This window comes from Haemorhous mexicanus, chromosome 4, assembly GCF_027477595.1.
Source record: "Haemorhous mexicanus isolate bHaeMex1 chromosome 4, bHaeMex1.pri, whole genome shotgun sequence".
Classification (NCBI taxonomy): domain Eukaryota; kingdom Metazoa; phylum Chordata; class Aves; order Passeriformes; family Fringillidae; genus Haemorhous; species Haemorhous mexicanus.
Genome location: NC_082344.1, coordinates 30,341,050 through 30,367,389, shown reverse-complemented (window position 1 = coordinate 30,367,389; position 26,340 = coordinate 30,341,050). Strand labels below are relative to the sequence as shown.

General features: G+C 40.7%; 1 protein-coding gene across 1 annotated transcript in view; it reads left to right on the top strand.

Annotated features, from left to right (window-relative positions):
* The first annotated feature begins 1,257 nt into the window (after positions 1–1,257).
* Positions 1,258–26,340, top strand: part of COL25A1 (collagen type XXV alpha 1 chain) — a 298,151-nt gene continuing 273,068 nt past the window's right edge. Inside the window, exons 1-2 of the mRNA XM_059844248.1 lie at positions 1,258–1,830; positions 2,397–2,466. Coding sequence (XP_059700231.1) covers positions 1,438–1,830; positions 2,397–2,466 — 463 coding nt within the window. The 5' untranslated portion in view covers positions 1,258–1,437. The remainder of the gene's footprint in view (positions 1,831–2,396; positions 2,467–26,340) is intronic.

Sequence of the window (26,340 nt, the reverse complement as noted above, 5' to 3'; positions counted from 1 at the left end):
ACTCTTGGTCTTGTCTGAGAAGGGCCATAGTTGGACAAATCTCTTTTTCATCATATATCTCATATGCGTTCACATAAGTAAACGCCAAACCAGGTAAGCTATGTGTTCTTTCAACATCTGGTCCTGCTTTGAGAAGTTTCTCTGGGTCAATAAAGTGTACCCAACACAAGAAATGTAACACAAAAGTGCCTTATAGGAGACGCACTGCAGTACTGCCAAGGTGAGAACCAAACTACAGCAGGTCAATGCAGCATTTGGGCAGTAAGAGGCAGAGAGGAAAGGACCAGAAACCACTAAGCTTCCCATCAGGCCACACCTGCAGTTCTCTGGATGTTGATGCTTCTTTTCTAGTCAACCAAAGCAGGCACAAAGAAAACTTCACAGTCTGCATGGAGTAGTGAAGAAGCAACTTGATAAACAAACAAGCAAAAAGAAAACTGGATAAAATTAAACCTTCATACAATGGGAAGTTAGTGCAGGCTGCCTCTTTGGAAGTGAGCCCTCACCTCACCTGCCTGCGATGGTGAGTTAAACACGTTTATCCTCCACACTCTAAGAAAAGAACGGGACAACGGAGCACTCCCGTGCTTTATGCCCGCACCGGGGGCATGACAGCCCAGCCATAAACCGCCGTAAATTTGCTCGGTGGTCCAGAGCTGCCCCAGCGCGGCCAGCCGCCCCTTGCCGCCCCCTCCCCGGCACCACCCGGCATGGCAGCCCCTCCCGAGGCCTCTGAGACCCTCGCCCTCCTAATTTGTGAGTCTGATGTCCTGCACGCCGTGCAGACATTATGCAAAGAGAGCCCCCCGCGGCCCGCAGGCCGCCCCTCCGCCTAGGTGAATAAATTATGCCGATGAGGGCGGGGATGCGGGGCGGCGGCTCCGCGGCTGACAGCGGGGCAGCGCGGGCTGCCTGCCGCCTGCGGGCTTCCCCGCCTGGCGCGGCGCGGCTGCTGGGCGCCGGCAGGCAGGTGGAGCGGGAGCAACAAGTCCTCCGGCGGCGGCGGCAGCGGGGAGGGGAGCGGGAGGCGGAGGGGGGGCGCTTCCCGCCCCGCGCCTGAAAACCTCTCTGACAAGTGGCAAAGCGCTCGCAGAGCACGCTGCTCCCTCCGAAAGACGGCTGGAAGCCGCGGGGGCACGCCTCGCACCCAGCCCCGCTGCCGGCTTGTGGCTCGCCGCCCCCGCCTCCCGCCGCCGCCTCTGCCGCGGGGTGGGTCGCGACCCGCTGCCGGCGGTGTGCGGTGCTGTGCGGGCTGCGGAGCGCGCCGCCGCTTCGCCTTCAAAGCGTGTCAGCCGGCTGCGGGCTTTGCTTCTACTTGCCGCGGTTTTTAAATTTTTTTTCTTCTTTTAACTAATTGTTTTGCCGTTTTGTTATTTATTTTTCTCCTACTTCGTTGCTGTTATTTTTGTTATCGTTGTTTGTAAAGTAATTGCCTCCATGGGGGGCGGAGGAAAGGAAATCAAAGCTGCCGCAGCTGAAGGGTGTGCGAGCACGCTGGGGAAGAGCCGAGGAGCCACAGGACAGGATGGCAACGGGAAGCCCGGCGGCAGCGGGAAGCCCGGCCTCGGGAAGCCCGGCTGCGGCGGGGACCGCTGCCCTCGGCGGGCCGGGCCGGTCGGCTCCGCGCTGGCCGCGCTCCTCTCGGCGCTGGCCGCGGCCTCCTGCGTCTACCTGGGGGTGCGGACCAGCGACCTCCAGGCCAGGGTCGCGGCCATCGAAGGCGCCCGAGGGGACTTCTCTGCCGCCGCCCCGCTCCCGCCGCTGTCCGGCTTTTCCTTGGAGCAGCTGAACGCGATGATGCAGGAAAAAGTGGAGCGACTTCTCGCCCAGGTGTGCGGGACGGGGGTGGTCGCTGCCGTGCGGTGTGCGTGTGGGGGCACGGGGGATGCTCGGGGCGGGGGGCGGCCGAGGCCATGAGGAGGGTGCCCGGGGGAAGCTGCTCGGCTGAGCTGGAGGGGGAAGCGGGAAAGTGAGCCCGGCACCCCAGGGGGCGGCGGGGCCCGGGGAGGAGCGGGCCGGGGACGCCGCGGGCTGCAGGAGCGGCGGGATGGGGATCGGGGGGAGCCCTGTGTGCGCCGCCGCTGAGGCGCTTTTCTCGTCTGTAACTTGCCGCCCTCCCTGCGCCTCTGCACCGCGCGTGTGGAGCAGGCGGAGAGAGCGGGGTCACTTGGGCGGCGGTGCGACAGACCCCAGGTGTCGGGCTTGGCGTTGTTGGTGTCGGGTGGTGAGGTCACTGAGACACCTTCGGCCGAGTCCAAGCCCAGGAGCCGCCGCTGGTTGCGCAGCCTCTGGCATAGCGGTAAATTCCAGTGTGCGGCCGCGGTCGGGAGCGCTGCCTGTGGCGGGCGAGCTCGCTCGCCAAGTGCCCGCCCTCATGTCGCTTCTCTCGCCCCCAGAAATCCTACGAGCACTTGGCAAAAATACGAGTAGCGAGAGAAGCGGCTCCAGAGTGCAACTGCCCACCAGGTAACAGACGCAGCTTGGAAATCTCCTCTCGGAGGCTTGTAATTCTGGGCTGTTTGGTGTCCCACGTTTTTGAAATACACCTAAATCAGGTCCAGGGCATGCCTCTTCAATCAGCTGTTCCTTGGGTGCGAAAGATGTAAAGCTCAGAATGACTGGTTTTCACTGTGGCCCTAGATTGGAATTAATGCTAATGAAAACCACTCATTAGGCTGGATGTTGCCAAACAAGAACACTTATGAAGACGTTAATGATCCACTCTAACAGATGAAATATATTCTGTCTTAAATGGAGTAGTGCTGAATCAAGGCACTGTGTACTCAGGTTGGGAAGTGGAGCAAAAGCCCCTAGCAAAAATATTGAGTGATTTATAACATGGATTGAAATAGGTGGAGGGTCTGTTGCGAGTTAGCAGCAATATATACATGAGCCTTTTAATCTTGTTTTTCTGTAGTGTTGGTGGAAAGGAGTTTCCTTAGGAAGGAATTGCAGGTTTTTCTTACTGAGGGTTCAAAACTGTGTGTGTTTGTGCAACCAGGGATGTTGCTTGACTTTGGAAATGGGCCCTTCTAATATTTCACAGTTGTTTGTACATTCGTGCTGCAATGTTTCTGTGGTCTTTGTACTCCTTTGTGATAGTCTGACAGCTGTCAATGTTGTTTTAGCTTTATAAACTTCTTCTAACCTATATCTTATCCTATATTAATCTAGTATCTTAGAAGTCAAGAAAATAATGCCAGTGTTTCACAGGGGCATGTAAGAGTTCCATCATCCTTTCTGATGAAGCACACTAGATGCAGAGGATGCTTTGCATGTCCTCTTGCTCTGTATGAAAAACCATCTCCTTTACAGGTGGAATATCGACTGTCAACAGGACTTAAGCTGATAATGCTTGCCAGCAGGATGTGTGATAGTACTTGTATGTAAGGAAGGAGCTTTCCTGGTTTAGGATTCAATTCCTGCCAAATTCATCAGTCTGAAGGGACTACCGAATCTCAGTGTTAAAGCTGCCTACAGTGGCTGATACTCTATTTTTGTGATGATACAGCTGAGAATAGTGCACTTGCTGGTGTTGGAGTTGCCACAGCTATCATGGGAAGGGCAATATATGTGACTTGTACAGTTTTAAAAGAGTGCATAGAATTACTCAACTCCCAGTTAGTTTTGGTAAGGAATACTGGTTTCATGCTGTAGTGTGTATATATATATATTTTCCTTTAAGGCTGACATAAGCAAACTGATCTTATTTTTTCTGTTGCTTAACTGCAGTGAATTACAAGACACAAGTTTGTGCGCAGAAAAGAGAGTTACTCATCGTGTTGTTTGCAGTGATGCATTCTGTGAGCCTGAAATTATGTTTAATTTGATGCTAAGCTCTTCCCCTCTTTCTTCTTCCTTGTTTAAATCCATCTGTTATCATATTTTCACTTACTGTTTTCCTGCTAAAGGTCAATATCTACTTTTTCGTGGTTGGTGTTGCATGCTGCTTTACTTCTTCACTACCACTAGAGCTCCACATTATACCAATTTTTATCTGACCTTTTTTCTTAAGTGTGTGTTTTCAAATAGATAATGAGCAACAGAATATCTCTTACATGCATTGTAAAAATCCTTGCTACATGAGAGTCAAAGCGATTTGGGGAGCATATTTGAGGGAACAAGTTCAGTAAGACCAGGAAAACTTACGTGAATCATTACCAAAAAAAAGTTGCAGAGAGGAGGGATTAGAAATGTGATATGGAGCTTTTCACCTCTTGGTAGCTGTTTCAATTTGGAAGCAGGTTTTGTAGTGACTGAAAGATGTTGCCATGTGGTAGCCTCATTTTGCAGTTGATGCTCTCATGCTTGTTGCCAGTGGACAGGTGTCTACCTCAAAATGGAATCATCTTGGGAGCCTTGTCTGAGAGAGCAGGGGCTGAGTGGCACCACCACCTGAGGACAGTGCCTTCCTAACTGCAGGCATTAGGCAGAGCAGGAGGGGATAGAGCAAATAAATTGTTGCTTCTTCATTTGGTTCCCTCTGTTAGAACTACTTTTTGGCTGCACAGGATGGGCTTTTGTTTTAATTCTTAATGTTGCTATAAACAGTTATGTTCATAAAGGTATTTGGTTTAATAGGAAAAGTATCATGGTACATCAGTACATCACTGGTTTTTCTGTTGCCTGCTATTTGCAAAGCAAAGAGTACATTACTTCTTTCTCACGTGGTTCCCTTTTGCTTCTGTATTCTGCTCTACTTCTTAGTTTCTTTCCTGTGTTTCTATAATGATAAAATGCATGTCTCTTAGAGATTACTTTGGAAGGCCTTCATGGTACAGGGGTGGTTTTTGAAATGTCTCTATGCTGTGAGAAAAGGTCACTACTGAACGACCACCAGGACAGCTTCCCTCATCATTCTCTTCAAAGAGGAATAAAGATTATTTAAAAGTAGGTTACCTTGTTCTCTGCCAAAAGAAGAGAAGGAAGTTCAGTCTACAGACAGGAGGGTGAGAATGTGGCCTCTAGTTCAGGATTAAAGTTACGCAACTGGCATAGATGTGATAAGCTTGAGATTGTCATCCCCTTTTGCCTCTCTATGGTTGGAACCTTCACATTCAAAGGGAAGTGGATTTGAATGGCTCAGATACCTATGGAAACCAGATTCACAAGCTCACAGCTTGCAGAACAGTCTACATGTAGCTCCTTTTAATTCAGTGGTAGCCTTGAATTTTATCTAGAGTGAAGAGGGATCACATTTCTCTTTAAAAACTTTATTTTCACTTAATGTGATTTTTCTTATTCTTTAGTTCTATTTTCTTATGAAAGAAACATGATGTAGGGCGATGTTAGAGTTTGGTTTTAACTCTGTGCGACTAAAACCAGATACCAAAGATTTTGTAAATATTTTAAAAATTACAATAGCAGGCATTCTTTCTCTTCTTAAAGCAGAGTAATAAAGTTTGAAAAGTAAATTTGTGATGACATTCCTCTTAAATTACCTCAGCTCTAATAAGAGTGCCAGTGTAAATCTTATGCTTTTAGCTGGTGCTGCAGTCACTGCTGGTAGTTGGCCTTTCGCACATAGGATTGGGGGGCAAACTGAGTGGCTGAAATAATTTGAAGCATAATAAATTAATTTTCGTTTGCCAGGTGTATTTTTTATTTTAGGTTGATGTTTTTCTACTTTAAAAGATGAAGAGAAAATGTAGGTGTGTAGGTACTTATTTCATACTTCTAAATCTTCCTCTGAAGTGGCTGTGGGAGCATAATCAGCTCTTATGAGGAACAGTCCAGCACCACGCTGGGTACTTCTTACTAAGTGCCAGGAATTACACAGTTGTGGGAAGAGTAACACATACAGAAAGCACAGGGATGGTACTCATTCAATGGAATTTAAAGAATTTATATATTTTTTTGTAGTTTCTTTCAGATTGTCCTCATCCCAAAGTCATTCACATGTGAATGTACCTGTAGAGTTCAACGAAAATGGACGTATGCTCATGTGTTTTAACGATCTGATCCTTTATATATTGTAAGGGTCAGGACACTTGCAGTTCTGTGCCATGATATCTTATTGTGTAAGTGGTCCTCAGAGCCTGCTCCTGGAGTCACACTATGTTGACAGGAGTAGGAATCAAATCTAGTAGTACAAGAAGTTCAGGCTTTCTCAGCAGGAACGCTGGCAGGCGATTACGTATGTCCCTTTTGACCAGGGACCAGTTTTAGGAAGCAATTACTTTTTTTTTTTCCCATCTTCTATTTTTAGGAAGACCTTTGTAGTGAATTTATTCCTTAAAGGCACACATTTCTTTAGTTCTGCATTGACAAAGTATAAGTTACGTAAGAGATGTCTTTAACTGTATAGCTATACAACACACTCTGTATGAATGTTCACTATAACTTGCATGTAAAGTTACGGGGTCTGTAGGTTTTGAGATTTGTTTTGGGTTTTTTTTTTCCTTCCCCAGAACATCAGGTGAACTTCAGTGTTGGATACTTGTCAAAGTTTTTCTACAGTGCCACAAGTGCTATTTCTTTCTTTGTTCTTTCTCTTGTATATTTCCCATCAGGAAACGTACATTTTTCTTCCTCTTGTGACTTTCAGGGCCTTCATAGACTCTTTCACTTTCTGTACCTTCAAACGCTTTCCACAGACACTCTGGTCATTCTTTCTTATCCACCTATTTTGTGCTGTTTTTGTAATCATGCCATCTTGATTTTCTGTTTCGGTTCTAGAGAGCTTTATGGTTTGGCATTTGAAGTACCTCCAATTTTACTATGTAATTTGCTGCCATCAGGTTTGTTTCAGTGTAGTTGCATGGGTATAAGCCTGTTCATTCAGGATGAAATGCCATAAGCCAAGGGTGGGTTTTTTTGAGGGAATATAGAATACCAATTGGTCTTTCTCTTGGTTAGGGTAGTTCCAGTGCAAAAACTGTGTCCTACAGCTGCAGTTTTTCGGTGGGATGATGAATCTGCTATATTTATTTTGATATCAGCATGTATAGCAAAAATCAGTGTATTTTCTTAGAGTCCCAGTGCTATTTTTGTTGTCTTAAGCATCTAATGTTTGTTTTGACATGCAATGCAAGTACAATTTAGGTGCTCTTTGTTATTTCCTCAAGGACTGCTCCCCGAAGCATTTCAATTAGTGAGGCTGAAAGAATGGAGGAGAAAGCAATTTTCAAGATTAAAAGAATCACCAAATAGGTATCAGCAGGGTATTAGTCTTTTAATTTTTTTTTTTTATTATGCTTACAGTGAAGCAGTCCTGGAAAGAAAGACTGAAGAGGTAAAGAAAGAAAAGAGGAGCTGACTTACGTGTTTACCAGTAGCGAGACCTAAGAGAAAATGTAGATGTATATAAAAAGTATCCAAAGTGATTTTTTTCCTGTTACTGAAAATTTTGGAGTGTGCTATCTTAACCTAGCTCCCAGCACTACTTACTTCTGCAATCTCTGTGTCATCTATTTGCTGAATGCAGTGCTCAGCTCTAATTTTGTAATTTTTCTGACAGGTCTCTGAGTCCCCCTTTCATACCTTCAGTGGTTTGATATTTTTCATTTCAGTTTCTAGATCAAGATGCTTATTGATGTGCAGCAGCGTGTGACCTTCTGGGTAGTCTGTCTTCTTTGGATGACTGCTTAAAGATACTGTTTCCTCCCCTCAAAATAGCTAAATATATATTTTATTGGCTAAGGGGTGACCTTTTAATTCCCTTCCCTCTGGGCAAGGAAGTAGGGTGTGCAGCATGATGAATGAAACACAGTGTGGCTCAGAAGAGAACTGATTGACAGTGGACTGCACCAGATTTCTCTCCTTTGTAATATTATTGATCTCAACAGTGCTGTAGCAAAGGTTGGTTTGACTGCAAAAGTGTTATTAACAAAAGGTTTTTCTATTACTTGTGTTGAATAAATTCAGACTTGTGGAGTTATGTCAAACTAGGCATGTTAGAAGAAAGGATGTTTATCTGCACTAGCTGTTCCTATAATGTATGAGGATACTCTTATGTATTACATATATGTATTCTTATATGTTTTCTTATACACCCTTTTTTTGTGCCACTGGTCCATCTCAAACTGGTGAGGTGTCAAAGGTCTTCAAGTTCTGTGAGTGTTGCAGTGGGAGAAATGGCTATTAAGCCAATTTCTGGAATAATGCTTATAGTGTCTGTGGTGGTTGGGTTTTGGTTTTTCTTTTTCTTGTTGTCTTTCTTAAATTAGGAAATACATGCATCTGTTTCCTTAAAAGGTCTCTAAAGCTTGTAGAACTGAGTTCTGTTTAGCTATACTTAACCCCTGTCCCTTTCCTCTAAGATTAGTGAGTTCTTGGAAATGTATTGCCAGAATGGCGCTGATAAACCTGCATTTCAGCACTCATCTTCTTTCTCACTCCCTTCTAAATTTACTGGCTGCAGCTTACCTGCCTGTTTTGTCTGTACTTAGCACAGTAAAAAACCAGCTAAATCTGAAAATAGCATGACTGACAGAAGCTGTTTTTATAGGGCCTTTTGGGTTACCAAATAGAATCTTATAACTAATGTGTTCAAGTTACCCACCTGGTGAAATCATCCATCACACTTGAATGCGCACAGACCTTGAGTCGTGTTGCTAACTGCAGTCTCTTCAGGGAAGGCTGGTCGACACAGAGCACCTTTCCCCTTCATCATTTCAGTTGATTTCCTAAGTCAGCCACAAAAAAGGAAATCTGTCTGCTTGCTTAAAACTACAAATAAGAAGTAAGAAGGCATAGAATAACACAGGCTGAGGGAAACACTTCTCTCTCAATACAACTAAAGCTGCAGCTTGCAGTTAGAAGATACACACACATACACACCAGTGAACACGATGCTGAAGGCTCGTTGTTTGGAAACTTGTGGACTCTCATGTTTTTACAGGTTAGACTTACAGTAGAACAGGGTCTGCTTAAATTTGTCTGCTTGGGACTTTTAATGAGATTAACTTAAGCAGAACCAGCTGTTTGTAAGAGCTTAATCAAAATAAATGTCAGGACAAATTTTCGGAACAGAGTGTCCAACTTGAAAGTGTGAGTTTTTTATATCCCTTTCATGTAAATACTGCCTTTTTTTGCCCCTGTAGATTTGAGTAACTTTAGAAGTGCTGGTCAGGTTGATATTCCAGGAGATGATCTGATGCACGCTACTGGCCTCTGAAGGAAGTGTATCTAGGCCATCATTGTCAAGTGTTTCCTTCCAGGTGGTTCACAACTCAAGTGTGTAGTCATCCATGACTCAACAAGTTGTTTGATCTGCCTTAATCTTGTAAATAAGTGCTGCAGCCTCATGTAAATAGTCTCTTTAGCTAAAAATAAGTTCTGCTCTGTAAATAGGTGAACATACAGGGCAAGAAATTGCTAGTGCATAGGTGTGCCTTTGCTAAAATAATCTACTATTGACATATTTCCTAAGATTACCTAGTTTTTAGCAGGCAGACTACAATTTCCTCATTTGTGAAGCAAACCACTTGTTCCATCTGTTGTGCTGATGAAGAAAACCTGATCATTGTGCTCTCCTTAAAACAGCTATCAAAATATGTTAGAAGACAGTCTTGTCTGTGATGTGCACTATAAAACTTATTGTGTCTGCTCCTCCCTTGTTCTTTTTTTTTAGTGGGGTTGGATTTGTGCTAAAATTGTTTCTTTTTTATCTGTGCAGATCTGTGTTCATAGAAGGAGACGTTTACATGTAGGTGTGAGTTTTGCATGCATGTCTGCATGTAACTGTTTCTTCTTGTGCTGGGGAAGCTTTGAAACAGATGATGATGGTAATGCCTTTTAAACTCTTTGAAGAATTGTGAAGTTACTACACACTATCTAAATTTTTTTTGCGAGACTGAAATATATGTTCTTATAATTACCAAAGATAGCAAGACATCCAATCGTAAGGCAAAGGAACAATAAATGGAATGAAGAAAGAGTGTAATAACAGAGGCGATAAAACTGGGATATTACTTTCTATTTTAGAATCTTTGAAAATTAGTACAATTATTTCAGTGACTTCTGCTTAGACATGCTCAACCAAGAAGCAGCAGATTTTAAGTGATAATATTTTACCCTGCATCATGTTAAAATTTGTCAGGCAGTTGACAGATATGAAGAAAGTATAGATTTTATTTCATAAGGTCATAGATCAAGTGCCTTCAGTTTAGGTTAGTTAGCCATTAGAATTATTTTAGTTTGGTTATGCATAAATATAATCTTGTAATTAATATATTGGGTAAGTATATTAGAAAACTTTGACTGATTTGTGTGTTTTTTTAGGTGCTTAGGAATTAAAATTGGGTTTTTGGGAATATTACTTGCAAATTTTTTTCACAAATGTTTACCTTTGCTGACGTATTTTGGTTGGGATTACATAGGAGAGTGGATCACAGATTAACAGGTTAACAGGTTCTTGGGGAGGCTGTAAAGAAGACTGTATATGAAATAATGAATTGAGTCTCTCTAAGTAGCTTCCCCTCCCCTTCTGTGGCTCTTCTACAAGCTCAGCTGAGGAAGTATTGAGGAGAAGAGTGTCGAATGATCTTTCTCTTTGAACCTTGGTCCTCCTTTTAATGCAGCACACAGGACTGTATACCAGTGCATATATATAGCAGTATGATGGTTTTGGTAGTTTGTCACACTCTCTCCTATCTTGGACACGCAGCAGGCTGCCTGCTAAGTCACGGCACCACAGTGTACAGCACAGCTCACCTTAGCAAGGAAAACCTGCATAAAGCCAGGTTGATCCACTGCTTTCTGCTGGCTGAAATAACAGGCTGTGCCAGGTACAGCTGCAGTCTCTTGATACCTGGGATGTGCTTCCTCTGATCAGCAGATTTGTGAGAGCCGAGTATTTTCCTTGTCTGCCTTTCTTTGTGTTTCTGTTTGTTCTGTTCTTAAACAAGTTCATGAATTTGGCACTTTCTACCCTTTTAAATAGTTTTAGTACCCTTAGGAGTAAGGGGCTGTAAAGTAAAAGCTGTAAATATAATGGAATAAAGACTGTAGAAGGTAAGACTTAAAACTGTAGTTTTAAGACCTTTGCTATTCTACCATTTGCAGTTTATACCATCTTAAGAATACCCCCCCCCCATTTATTTTCCTCCCACTGGAGTATTTTTAATATTCCTTCTCTGAATATAAAAGCGCAGAAGAATCGTACAACAAGTAAAAAAAGTATATGTTAAAGATTTTGGTTTTGAATTAGGTTTCTTTGATAAGCATAGTCTCTTTCTCAGCACAATGTGCTTGAGATTGTGCTGGAAAAATGCTATTTAAAAGATCTTTGTAAAATTGGGTGTGGGGAGGAGTGAGGCCTGTGTTCGAGGAACACAGAAGAAATTTTGAAAACAGGAAATTATATTGAAAATTGGAGACCAAAATATGTTATCAGAGGTGTGGCTGCCATTGCAGCGGTGACAGATTTGTGTATCTGAAAGCAGAACAGCATCCTGTAACTTGAAGGACACTAACTGAACACTCTAAAAAGATATTTATGGTTAAGGTCATAGCTGGCTACAAAGGTCTTGCTTGTGCTGGTAGTACTAGTTTTGTTGCTAGGAAATTATGTGGGGCTTCTTCCTGTGTCAGTGTCTCAGCTGGATGATGGTAGGGTCCTCACAGAGGACTGCAGTGCTGAAAGTCCAAGTGTGTGCCTCTTAAGTTGAGGAGGTATTTCCTTCAGCTGGAACCTCCAATAATCTCTTAAGAATATGAGAACCAGCTGCTTGAAGGCACTTCTCCTCTTCCTCCCCACCCTGTGCCCTCAGTCTCTGAGTATGCTCCTGTTCAGATTCCCTTGATCTTAGAGGAAGCCTTGATACCTGAGCATAGGGGTATGGCCACAGGGGATTAAAAGGATAAACTCCATAGCCTGTGTATTAATATTTTCTTCTCCAGTCACAGAGCTTACAGCCAGATGATGCCCACTGGCATTGCTGTGACAAATACTGTTTGGGGCTGGCTGAAAAATCTCTATTCTGTCAGCTCTTCTGGTGCTTTTTATCAAGGGCTCCTTCAGTGTTTTCAGTGCCACTGCTGATCTGCAGGTTACTGCCGGTTGAGGGGAGACATATGTTGAGAGCTATCACTTCAGCTTGACATTGAGGTGATTAATGTGCTATTTATTTAATTCCCTTCACCTTTCAGACAGGATAGCCTTCTCAGTAAAAATACTCTCTGGCTACTAATTTGGTCACTGTAGCAGGAAATGTGCTGTCTGCACACAGACTCAAGTATAGACAGAAGTGGGGTCAGTGTTAAGGTGATCTTTATGGCAGTGGTGAGCTTGAACTCAGCTATTATTTGTTCTCTGTCCTGGTGGATGCTTGGTGGTTGTTTGTATCAGCTAATAATAAGCTGCTCAGGAAATGGCTGTAGTTGGCACTTAAAAATGCAGTGTTGTCACAGAAATGGATCATGGTGTGTGCTGTAGCTATCCATGTGTGTTTAGGAAGCCATCTCTGCTCAGTGAGGATCGTCTTGAATATGTTTCCCAAGTGATTCCTAGGAGTAGGCACACTGAATACTGATGAATTAGAGAGACTGAAAAATGCAGTGGTATGGCATCAGTTTCAAATGAACCAGTGCTTAGACAGCCATTGTCAATACTTACTTAGTTGGTGTCTTTGTAATGATGACAGCCATGTTTGTAGAAGGCTGGAAAGGTTTCTCTGTGTGAAGACGAAGTGTTTTTCTAATGCAGCAAACATGTAAGTGCACTGTGTTTCTTTAATGTAGGGAGACTAATCTTGAGAGAGACCAGTAGTTAAGTCTGACCATTGTGGATTTCACTTTAGGACAGCTCTGTGTAATTCCTTAGTTTGAATTCTATGCTGAGCCATGTCCTAATGTGTGGTAGAAGGACTTTTTTTATCACATTCAATTAAGAGGCTGCACATAAGCCATTACAGTGGCCAATTAAAAAGAAATGTGAGCCTTGAAAACTGAACCACCAGCAATAACAGAGAAATAGAGCAAAACTGTAATTCTCACTTTTTTTATCTCTTAAAATTGGTTTGCTGCTACAAGGTGGTATTTTTATGTATTTCCAACAATTAAAGTCCACTTTAGGATAATAAGGAGAAATTAATCTGTTTTCAGTGTGTAGTATAACAGCTGGAACACTCTAGAAAAAAGCTCTCTTACAGTGAGTTTGAAGCAATGCACCTTAGAGGAAATAGTGTGCCTAGTGAATTAGAGCAGGGAAAACGAAGTAGGAAGTAGTTGTTCTCTATTGTCACTATATTCCTGTACAGGACTGTTAGGATGGGATAGAAGTCTTCGTACTTGAGACTTCTTGTATCTTTAAAATATGATTGATGTAAATACATTAATAAAAGTGTGCAAATGACATAGTATTCATAACTTTGAATAAAGTTACTGTCTACAGGAGCAGAAGTTTGTCTCCATTCCTTGCCTCTGCTTTCTTATTTTTTGTAATCAGCTCTCTGCTCCATTTTGATCCATATGACAGGACATAATCAGCTGGAGTCATCAAGTGAACATAGTTGTAAAAACCAACTTGTGGCTATAGAAACCTTCTGGGGACTTTCTTAGAGAATTTTTTAATTTCAAAACAACCCATCCTTGCAGATTCTCTTTAATTGAACTGGTAGGCAATGTCAGCTCAAATCACTTATATGTAGAAGTAGCTGCTTCTGCAACTACAATTTCTGATATCCAAACAGCATTTTAATTTGATCTGAAGGTTGCTGAAAGAGGTTTTTAATTAATATTCTGACCTGATATGGTCATGTATATTGATCAGACAATATATGGACCTGATACAGACATGTACATAATCAGACCTGATACGGACATGTACATTGCTTCAGGCACATTAATAATCCCAAAGATTTTAACTGAAATCACTAGTTATTCTGGAATCTGAGGGCAAAGTGTGGCCTCAGTGTTGGGTTTTTTTTTCGTTGGTTTTTTTTTTGGTTTTGTTTTTTATTTTTTTTTTTTGCCTTTTGTTCTTTGGGAATGCCTGTTTATGTATGCCGCCATTGCCATCTACTTTAGGTTTGATAGGTAGTTCTTTTTCCATGATACAAATACTATTTTTTATTCATTTGCCATTCAGTTTATTGTTTAGCCTTTTCAGTCTCTGAGCAAGAACGTTATGTCTGTATCCATTTCTGGGAATACTGAACTAGTTTTGTAATACTGTAAGAATTCTGGCTGCACTCGGAGACAATCTGAATAGCAAAAATTACTAAACTTACTTATCTTCATGGAGAAATTGTCTTCTTGCATCTTAATTCATAGTTCACAGACCAAGGAGTATTGTTCTCAGGATTGTTTATTGCTTGAGGTGATTAGATAAAACCACTAAAAATTGTGCAGAAGTGTTCAGAACTTCAGTTCTGAGGGATAGGAAAGGAAGACCACTATATGCAGCTGGACCTTCATTTTAGTTTCCTTACCAACATAAATGAAGTCTGCATATCCATGTGTTTCTACTCAAATAGATTTTCATACTTGGATGAGAGGTGGTTGAAGGCAGTCAGTTCTTTTACCTCAGTGAGCTAGATCTGCCATTCTCCACTTTGCTGACGCTATGCTTGAAAAGTCATTATTTGCTTGACACAAATGTTCAATTTTTTTAAGCTGAGCAATCTAAGTGACATCAGCGGATGTCACTTGAGACATCTTGAGACCTTTCACTGTTCTGTCCTCTGGACACTCACATAGTCTGATGTCCTGTTGAGGTGCCCCAAGCTGCACACAGTCCCCGAGATGAAGCCACAGCAGTGCAGTGTTGAGTGAGGCAATTGATAGTGAGGTGCCTGGTTTGTTTATAGAGATAACGAAGAAGAATTAAGGACCAACACAATCCAAAGAGAAAAAATAGTGAAAAAAATCTTATAATGTTTTTTCTGTGCAGCTTTTCTCTGCAGCATCTGGGAGAGGTTAGCTTAGGGTGCATTTTGATGTTCTGAAGGTCATCTCGATCTCATCTCACGTCACTGCTCACTCCGTCTGAGCAGTGGATGGCAGCAGGGTATGTTGAAGTGTAATCTGCTAAAAGGGCTCCTCAAAACTGAGCAAATGCAACTCCTGTCAAGAAGAAATAAAAAGGGACTCGTCTGTGGGGTGTCATGTCTGAAGCACATCTAAGATGTGTACCTCTCTAAGATGTCCAGGTGTAGTGGCTTAAGGGACAGATGACCTGGGGACTTAAGCAGTGGTACAAGGTGGGTAAGTGTCGCTTATTTATGGGGTATCTCCTAGATGATGCATATAGTCATGGCATATTGTCAGCTTCTGGGAAGTGCTGAGCAGGCAGAGTGCATAGCCTGGTTGTTGCCCTGACGGAGGGTGCTGACAGGCTGTGTGGTGCTGACACGGGATTTACAGAAGATGATGGCTAGTGGGAACTAGCAGTAAGGAATTCTCTAAGCAAGGCACTGATTGTAACTCCAATTCTGCATCACTCTCTTCTGGTCTTGGCAGCAGGACTATAGGGGCAGAAGCATGAAAACAGTGCATGTGCTGGCTTCCTCTGTGGTGAGAGCAGTGTTCCTTAAAACCTGTAGGAGCTATCACACTCTCTGTTACCTCTGTTGAAAAATGTTAGATTGTCAAGACCTATGGTCTGTAGTAGAAGTTAATGTTAAGGTCCTAAAGGCACACAGATGGACTTGAATAATTTCAAAAGCTGTTAATCACTGCTCCTTGCCTAATCATGTCTCTGTGAGTGCTTTCTCTGTTTAATTTCCTGCTTTATGTACAGCAGGAAGGACAGCAACAAGGGCCTGAGTTCTGATGCCTCCTATGGATTGCTCTTCACTACAAGCAAAATTTAATTATAGTCCCAGTTTTTTCTTTCCCAGAGTTGTAGTTTGTGTTTGTCTTAGTAACCTGGTGGCCACATATTGACATGAGTTATTTTCCTAAAAACGCTGCAAAGTACAACTAGCTACTGAGGTACTGATCTGCAGCAGGCAGTTCATGTTAATTTGCATTCATTAAATATTCTTCATCTTCTGTGTTGGTCTTGTAAAATGTGGGACTTGACAGAAACAGAGGGGTAAGTATAATACTATTATGTTGCTATTAATTATGCTTTGACATGAACTGTAATTGTTTAACTTCGGCAGTTACCAGTAATAGCACTTGGACAGGGACTAATGCAGCCAAAATTTTTCTGACGCTCTCTGAAAATTCCTCTAGGTTCTAAAGAACCTTTATCTTTCGAGTGAAGACAGCTATCCCCTCAAATAGGCATCTCCAGCAATATGATTTAAGGGCCATTGAAGGCAGGGAAAAAGAGAAATTGCTTGGGCATCTGAAAAAGGTGGCACAGAAGGATACTCACACCTCTGTGTTGCACTCTGTTCAGACACAGTAATCTTTTTGTTTGTGATTTGTCAGCTCAGTCTAAACCCAATGAAACTGCTGAGTAAAAGTGGCTCAAGCAGAGCTTTGGTGACACAGAGCCATCAGTTTGAAGTTTGCAAGGAATCTGTCATGACCTGTGAGGAGAGGTTCTTGGAGCCCCTTTTATGAATGAGGAATTTTCACAATATTTCCAGCCTTAGCTGTATCGGTCTCCCTTTCTCTCAATGTGTACTACAAAACAGTCACAATTTAGGATTTGGAGTTAAGGCCAAATTAAAATTCAGGTACATGCCAAGTTTCTTTTTCCTTTTGTCTTGTGTCAGGGGAGCTATAACAAATAGCAGCTACCAGCTGTAAAGACCCAGATATTCAGCCCAGCAAAGCTACAAGTGCTGTAGCAAAGCTACAGGTTTTCTCCACCTGTTGAGGTTGTGCAGATTATACCAGCTGGCAGCAGCAGCACATGTCCACACCAAGTGGGGTTGCAGAGCTCCTTCATGGTGGGAGCATACACTTTCCATAGGCACTAGGAAGGGGGCATTTACGTTCAGCTGCTTTGCTGAGAGAATGACTGCTCTTTGGTGAAGTGAAATAGGGTTCTTAATGAAACAATTTCATGAAGAATAACGTTGTATAAATGTGTACCTTCTAAATAACTGGCCCCCATTTTCTTTCTGAAATGCAACCAGAAGGAAGACTAGAAACATGTAGTTCCATATTCCAGATGTTTGTGTTTTGGTAAAATACAATTTTTTAAAAAATTGTGCTGTCAAGTGAGTGAACTGAATAAAATGGCAATTTTTTTTTCCCACAGAGAAAGTTAATTACATGCTCTTGATTAGCACAGAAGGGATATAAATTATTTTCTTAAACATGCTGCAAATACAACTACTAATGAATGGACCGGCAGCAGGCAGCTCATATTTATTTTCATTCATTATATATGCTGCATTTTACCTTTCAATTACTTTTCAATTGTGTACAAAATATGATCCTATGACATTGGTCTTTCCAGAGTCTAAAAATGTCTCTTGGTTTAACTGTAGGGAGAAATAATTGATTACTTATTCTACTGCCAGTTGAGAGCAGTTTCAAAACAATGAGATGGAAGTCAGTAGTATTTTATGCCAACATGACACACAAGGTAGTATGAATTTTTTCTTTAGCACAAGTCAAACATCTGTTATGTGGATCAATGACAATATTTTTTACTAATAATGCATTAATATCACTTCTTATTTGTCCATTCAATATGTGCATCAGGAGTTAGTGTAAATACAAATCTTACTGGTTTGTTTGGTTTTCAACAGCTGAACACATTTAATAAAATAATTATTAAAGAAGTTTTCTCCAGGGATTAACTATATAGTTACAAGTGTTTACAGGTAAAATCTCTTTCTAACCTGTATTCATATTTAATGTATTTTTCATTGATCATTTTTAAAAAAAACTTGGAATTTGGATAAGGGTATATGATTGTATATTATGGATAAACCAATTGTTTTTTTAAAAAAACATCACTGAACAGACTAGCAGTGGAAATTTTTTTAAACAGAAGAAGAACCAGGAAAATTCTTATACATTTGGAAGTTACAGAACTCATAAAAACTTTGGACCCTGAAAAATTTCAGAACCTTACTTGCCAAGAAGGGTGATTGAAAACCACAGAAAATTTGTCTGTGAGCAATTACCTCTCTTGACATGAAACTTTAAGAAAAGCTTAAACAAACCAAAACCAAAAAAGCTCCCTTTTTTACTAGAAAACTTTTCGTTAAAAATTTGATAAATGGCTGAGTGAAACAGGAGATTGACTGACTATAGGCAAAAAAGCATCCCTCAGTGCTGTACAGCATTCCTAAATGCTTGTGGTCTTACAGGATATCAAGGGAGTGGAGGCATGGAGTGCTCAGAGTTTTATTGCTGGTTTCTTCTAGCCTTTATACAGGAGCTATTGACCTTCTTACCCAAGTGTGTCCTCTTATGTTGCAAGGAAAAACAGTTCCTTGCAGCTAATTTTGTGAAATTTTATCTTATTTATGGACTCAAAAGTGATCTTTCTTTGGAGGCTTGATCTCTTATTACTTGATTTGATAGAAACATTTTAATTTTAGTGAATGAGAACTCGATAAAGTTTCAGTACTTCATATGGTGAAGTAATTTACAGGGTTCTTGGAATATGCTGAGGTCTTTGAAAAATACTGGCCTTTATTTATTGGTGTCTTTTGCTTTTTGTTGTTGGGCTGATGAATCCAGTGTTAAGGCACTGCAGATTTAGTGGTTGGTGATGGAGTACTACCCATACTGAAATACCTGATTCTCAAGGGTTACAAATCTGCTTTGCACAGTGTGCAAGTTCTGGGTTGTTACTGAGTTGGATTTACAGTACATTGCACTTACTCTAAACCCCTTCTACTACACTGCATTTAACAACTTCAAGTAGCTCTGTGCCTTGTTCTTCCTGGTAGATCTGTGGTACTGCAGGTTCCATGGCACTACTTGTTTGACTGACCTTAATTTTGAGTTAGAAAATGTGTTTGCTTAAGGCAGTGTAGTTAAGATAGATGGGAAAAAAGCGACTTTGAGAAAGTGAATTCTTTGTCTTCCATACATGTGTTTAGTTTGCAGGTGAGAGAAGGTTTTTTCCCTCTCTACTTGGCAGTGTTGCAGCTCATGCTAACAAGTGGAAAACAAAGCTATATTCAATGTAGTTCCTTTCTCCCTGCCTCCCACCAGGAATCACTTTCAGTAATAACACTTTCGAGGTAGTTCTGATGAACCAGGAGACGGAACAAGCCATTTGCACTTTTTCTGTTTATTTGGTTTCTAGGGGGATTCTCCTTTGCATGTAGAGATGGCTGTTGAGATGTAAGGATATGTAGACAGGAAAGAAAGCCTTGGTTAATAAAGTGAGACATTTCTAAGTTACTTTCTTGTTTTCCATTAAAATAATGACTGGGCTGCCATTTCTAAGATGAAGGTGCAAGTTCCCCAAAGAGATGTGTATTGCTGTTTGGCTGGATGTGTTAATAGGGTAGGTATTACATATATATGAGGTGTTAGGTGCTTAGCTACTTATTTGCCTGTGCAGCCATACAAATATACTGGCACACTCCTGTCCATGCATATATCATATATGCTTATAGCCCTTTTTTATTTTTTTTTCTTTTTGAGTTCAAGGATTTAGGTTAGCACCTAAATCTCCTGTTGTTGCATGCAAATTTTTGGGGTTTGTAGTCAATCCCAAGGTAAGCATAAGTTAAGTTTTCTCCTGTTCTGAGAAATGACAGACAGCATGCATGTATATTAAAACAAGCTATCTGTGTGAAATGGTTCTTTCTCTCAGTAATGTATCATTTGCAGAATTTTGTCCCGTTCTGGGAAGCATTTAAATGCAAACGTGGCTCCCATGAGGAGAATCCAAGCACAGCTACTCCAGCCATCAGAAGAAAGTGACCTTCTGGAGTGGTTTAGATGAGAAAGGATACAGGTGTGCAAATGAGGGGAGGAATAGGCTTTCAAAGACCTAAAAAGGAACCAAAAAAAAAAAAAAAAAAAAGGGAAACTAAGTGGTGTGAATATTTCTTGTTTGTTCCCTCTGCTGAAGGCAGTTCCATGTAAACACTGGAACTGATTTTATTTGATAGATATAGCATCTCTATCACAAGATGTCTTCAAGGCTTGTAAAGATCTGTCAGGAGTGGTATCAATAACTTTTCCCCTTACTTTATGGTGGCAGTCTAGTTGATCTTTGAAAACTATTTCCAGTTTTGCTTCTCATTTTTTCAGATCTTGAGCACCTTGTAAGTTAAATATGGTTTCATTGTTTCTGGTAGATAACATTGCTTCACTGGTTCTTTTTCATAGATACTGCTTTTTAGAACCCCAGGATTTTTTCACTGCCATCTTTACACTTCTATTCTATTTAAAAGATAGGCTGCCTGTAGATGTAGATGATATCAGAAATGTATATTTCCCCCACACCCATTCAGAAAGGAGAAAGCCCCAGCTTTTGAGTTTTCTAAGTACATCTTGTGTATGAGAGAAAGGTTCCAAGGAGGCAAGAGTTTGGCAACACTCTCATTTCCAGTTCTGTCTTGTTCCATAGAATAGTAATATTGAAACATTTCAGTCAGATGATTTTATTTTATTTCATAGCCTTTAAAGTTGAGGGGTAATTTTCTAAATCGCCAAGATAAAAATAAATTCCGCTGCTAGCTCAGTTTGGAGGAGAGGGTAGTGCTTTTTGAGCATGTGTTTTTTTTTTTTTAGTAACATTGAAAGGAAAGTTTTATAGACCTGCTTGCCAGTGTTGGGTTTCTTTCTATTTGGCCTGTATGTGGGATTTTTTGGGTAAGAATTTTTACTTCGCTTTCAGTAGGGTTGTGTGGTTCTTCAGTGATATTTTTACACACAAGTCAAGCAGGTATGGCCGTAGTAAGTACCTGGTTGGTGGACAGTCAAGTTAGAAAAGCAGACATGCCACAGGAGATAAGACAGCAAGTTAATTTTCATAGTGTTTCCTCTACTGTTCTGTAGCTGACTTAGTATGCTACAGTGGTGTTTACAGCAGTTGCATAAAGTTATGGGTTTTTGGTTTGTGTTTTTTTTTTTTTTTTTTGGTGAGATGCATGTTGAAATTGTGATCACTGATACAGCAGATGTAGTTCTGCTTCTAAAATAACCCGTAAAGTATATTAATGAGAGTTAGGATGGAATATACCTCTCTAAACCCTCAGTACTTCCAAAAACATTGGGAAATGTGTTAGGGGAACACTTGGGTGAGCCATCCTTTTTACATGTATATAGAACCTGGAATGGTTGTGCTTCCTGTATTCCTTTAGTCCTCTTTCCACACAAGCCTTTACCTGTTCCTTCTTAACAAATTATTTTACTTCAGTGGGAAGTTTCCTGCAAGATTTAACAGGCTCTGAGTCTGATGTGTTTTTTTCTCATTTCTCCCCACGTCTTCCTTACACCTTTAAAAAGTTGGCATGGCTAGCTAGCTGCCAGAGTGGTGGATGAATGCTCCTTAGGTTCAGAAAAACCAAGGGCCTCACAGCGAGGGGAGCCTCTATTTAGTTTGAGTCACAGTTTGATCAAACTTGGTGCTTTCAGTGCTTTTTTGAAAAAAAAGCTTGCAGTCAAAAACATGGTACTGTTGGCATCGTTTCTGTATATATGAGGTGGCAGCAGTGATTAAACAAACATGACTTTAAAGCGTGGCTGGATTCTGAAAACTGACTTGTAAATTAACGCCTTCACTGGCTGTTTGCTCCGTATGTGCACGAAGACATGAAGTATAATAGACAGAAGAGACAAAACCACGATTATTCCTAGTCCTGTCAGCAGTAGGGTAAACTGGCTACTATTTCTCCCTAAGCCTCCTCAGAATTGTTGTATGACTTAAAAGGCTAATGATTCTTACCCGTGCTACCCTCACGAGGTCATGTAGCAGAGGGCTCTGCTAATCAAAGGACCGATATGTTTGGACTTAAAAAAGCTTTATCACAACAATGTGCATGGAAATGAGAATGATCTTGTCTGATCTTGTGGGTTTTCTTTTAAAACAGGTTATAGGCTATTTTTTTACTTCTTAATAATGTCTGTACGTTTACTGTTGTATCTTTTAACCAGTAGCAGATCTGCAGAAAGGCAAAGAGTGGATACAAATATATTTATGTGTAAATCATAAACATGAAATGGAAAACATCACTGTTGGCTGTATAGTAAATTTTTCTCAAAACACACTTACAACCTTCGATAACTTTATTTTTGGACTGAGTTTCAGCTAGAGGTGATGTCTTTTGGGGTAGGCACTTATATTTTAGCATCTGAACTAGTATCCAAAATCACGTTTTAAAAAATTTTCACCTGAAATAAGCAGTTTAGAGGTTGTTGCTGACTGCTAAAACTTGCTTTTTGTCCATCAGCCAGCACATAGGAGAAATTGTATTTACATTGCTGCTGGAAATTTAGGGGTCAGGATATCCACTGTGTGCATATATGAAATGAAGCATCAAGACCAGTTCCTTAGCAGTTGTTTTGTTTCAGATCTGGGAAGTATATTTAGGGATTTCATTAAAAAGCTGCAATTTTAAAGCTAGATGCCAGTGTGTAAACTGGCCTTTCTATTTTGAGAGAGTGGTAAGAATGATAGCAATTCTTGCTGAAGTTTGATTCTTTGCTGTTGCTAATGATTATGCCATTGTTATTTATGCCTGTAAATGAAGGTTTTAAAGATGAAAAGAGATGAAGCTATGAAGCTTCAGAGGCAGCTTCTGGGACTCCATCCTCAGAGGAGTAAATCTGAGATTGGGGGCGGGTCCTTGCAGGACCCTGCTGTTCCTCTCACGAGTTTCTCTCTCAGTTGGTTTGCTTTTCAAAGGAGACAACTGTATATATTACACTAATTAATATATTTTAACAAGAGGAACACTATTCCCACTAGTTCCTCTGAATTAAAGCCCTTGGACAAAAGAAATCCTGTAGATGTTTTTATTGCCAGTGTTTTGTACAGATTTTGTGTGATTCTCTTTGCCTCCCTTTCTCTTAAAAGTGAGATTAACATTTCTGCAAGAGAAGGCATCCATTTGGCCTCATTAGGTTTGCTTTTTGCCCTTGGTAGCCCTGTGGTGATGGGAAACTTGTCTGTAGTCTTTGGGGGATTTGTTAGTGTGAAGGGGAAAAGAGGAAATGCCTTTGTGATCTAGATTCATTCAAATGGGAGGGTGGCTGCTTCTCTTCTGTGAAAGTGCAAAGGCGCATAAAAATTGCTTGAATGTGTCAGTTAGGGGGCTGATTTTTGTAACCAGTGGATTATAGGCTACCTTAAGATTTAAGCAATTTAACTTCTTAAACACATTCTATGAAGGCATATCTTAGAGCAGCACTTGTTATTTTATATGGTCTTAGACATGTGAGTCTAAAATAAGAAAATTCTTAATTATGTTTTGAAAAAGTAAGTAATGATTTTAATTGCTTTGAGAGGGTTTTGTAAGTGTCAGCAGTTTTCGTGTGGTTTTGGTGTTGGTTTTGTTTTTCTTTTAATATAGAGAGCAGAATGTTGATGATATTTAATGAATTCTAAAGAATTCAGCAGTTGCTTATCACTGAAAAGTGAAACAACTTCTCACATCATAGCTGTGCACTGCAAAGGAAATTTCCATATGTCATCAGTAACTTTTTGGGTATAGGAGAGCTTGGTGGGTGTCTCTGAACCATCTCCTAATCCCAGTACGTATAATTGGCACCAAGCTGCTGCTCAGGGAAGTTTTGAAGGAACAGTCCTAACTGCTTGGAAAAGTAGGAATACCTTAGTAGAGAGGTGGTGTGTTTCCAAACACAATACTGAATTCTGTTACCATTTCAAATCCAGTTTAGGTTTCTAGGCAGTTCTTAAGGTGCTATTTCCTATGTAGGAGAGACCACAGCAGTGATTCACCAGTGATAAATCGATATAGTCCTATGTCTAGTGTATTTATTCTGTTTGGTAGTACCACGGTGCTTAGGAACTCTGCTAAAGACAAAGATTTTGTTGGACAAAGGAAATGGGAAGGGGGGTGAAGAGACAGGCAATCTCTGTTCCTGACAGTTTACAATCAGTGTGAAGAGTAAAATTTATGTTCAGTACAGGCTCGTGGGGACTTCAAGAAAGATAATGAGGAGGCTTTGCTGATCTTTGTAAATGTCCAACAAAATGGCAAGGACAGGATGGAGGATGCTCTTTTAAGAGGTATTGTTTTGAAAACTAGAAATAGTAAAAGCAGGCAAACACTGCTGTTTGCTGTTTTGACATCAAGACTGATGTTTTGGAGATGAGATTATTTGGAATGTAGAACTTGATGGGTTAGCATTGATCTGCTAGAGAAAGGAGCACCAACAGAGATATGGAGAGACAGGACACTTAGGGATAGATTTCCATAGAGGTCCTCACATCTGCCTTGAATCCAAGATGACGTTCAGGCTATGTTCCTGAGTGACCAAGAATTTATGCACTGCTTTTGGATTGAGAGACACAGAGAGAAGTCTTGTGAGAGAAGGATCAGGATGCCTATTTTTATTCTGAGTTGAGAAATAAGAGGTATCTAGGCATGTGCTGCATATTATCCCTAGACACTGGTATGACTTCACTATGGAATTCTCCATCTTAGTCATACTATTGAACTGGAAAAGTTGGAGGCAACTTAGAGAAGATTCAGGGAAGTAGAAATAGTAAGAACCGAAGAAAGGAAACAGAGGCTTCCTCTGGTTTAAGGTGATAAAAATTTTTGAGCATCCTTTGAAGTAATCCTTGTTCTTGAAAGTTCCCTGTCTGTAATAGATGGGCGCTTTACCCAGTTCCATGGGTTCGGTTTGTACAAGCTCTTATGTTTTCCTGGTAGGTATATTAACTGGTTTTAATAAAATTACTACTCTCTGTATAGTTTCTCATTCTTCTGAAATGCTGCCTGGCCAAGCATTCTAATGAAAGTAGGAGAACTGAAATTTTAAGTACCAAGAGAAGGTTGGATTTCTGAAGCTGTTTTGGAGCCTTCTTGTCACTGACTTAATTGAAAAGGGCAGTAGGTACTGAAATCAATGTAGGTGCAAGTCCCTGCTATGATTATATGTGTCAAACATTTGCCTTATGGGCACACACACACTTCAAAAGTTTGTAAATCCAGGGCCAAGATGTAAGAGACAAGTATCTATTTTTTCACCGAATAAATGAAAAATACACTCACAGTTACCCTTAGCAGTCTCATGCATGGCTGAAAATTGCTGTTCCATTGGCAGTGATACTTTGCCTGTAGCACAGCCCAGTCATACCAGACTTAATGACAGAATCATCAAGCCAAGAGCATCTAGTCTAGACTCTTGAGTACTTTGGACTCTTTCACTTCCAAAATACTAGATTGGTCAGTGGTCTGTGAAGACAAACAAAAAGTAGCTGCACAGATACAACGTGTTAGGACTTAAAATTCTGGCTGTTTCAATCAGGTAGGCAGACTCTGCTGAAATGAGTAAATCTCAGACCTTGTTTCGTCCTGGTAATGTTGTTCAAATTGAAAATGTCACAACTGTCACCATCTGAGTGTAATGTATGAACATGGTGCTTTAATTACATTTCTTAAAAAATGTGTTTACAAATGATCAGATTTGCTTGGAATTGCAATGAAGTCCTATTGCTGTTCAAGACTGAAATGTAACATCAGTTTCTTTGCTGAGTATTCACACATCCTTCATGCAACACACAGAATGATTTGCTCTGAAACAATAGAAGCCATTTGTAATTTGAAGGTAGAATGCACTTTAGAGTCTAAGACACGATGAGGCATAGGCACATGACTTGGAACTAATATTTCAAGGCTGGATTCTGTAGAGTAGTTTCAGAAGAAGAAAGATCTGAGTTTGAGGCTTTTTCTGGTTTTTTTAAGGGTTACAAATATAGCTGAGCTTTGCCATGGAACTGCAGTACACTTACTTTTTGAATTTGAGCTGTAGAGTTCTCAGAGTGGGTGGAAAAGAGGATTTGAGAAAACACCCTCTGCAGACCTCAGATCCTGCATTTATTGCATGTGGTATTAAAAGCTTCTAAAAAGCACTTTTTGTATGAGAATGACGTTGCTATAAGACCTTTTGTGAAGATTCATGTCAGCATGTTGGTTTTTTTCTCCTGTCTAGGAACTCTCTGACAGTTTAAGCTCACAAATCTCAGTCTAAATCTAAGTTTAGCAAACCTTCTTTGGTGAAGAATGTGATTTCTGAGGTGAGTTTGTGAGAATTTGAGCCAGTCTGTGTTTTCAGCATAATATGGTATTTGCATCTAAAAGTTGTTTTTTTTTTTTCAAACTGAAGTTTGAATCCAGACTCTGTGATTGGACCCTGGCAAATTAACTCACCCCAGTCTGAAACAAATGGGCACAATTACATTATTAAAAAACCACCCAAAATGAACACAGAATTTCTAGAAAGTGCTAGTGACATTTCATTACGCCTTAAGTGTATGGTAGCTTCTGATATTACTTTGGGATAATTTTTTCTGAATTTGCTTTATAAGAATATTTT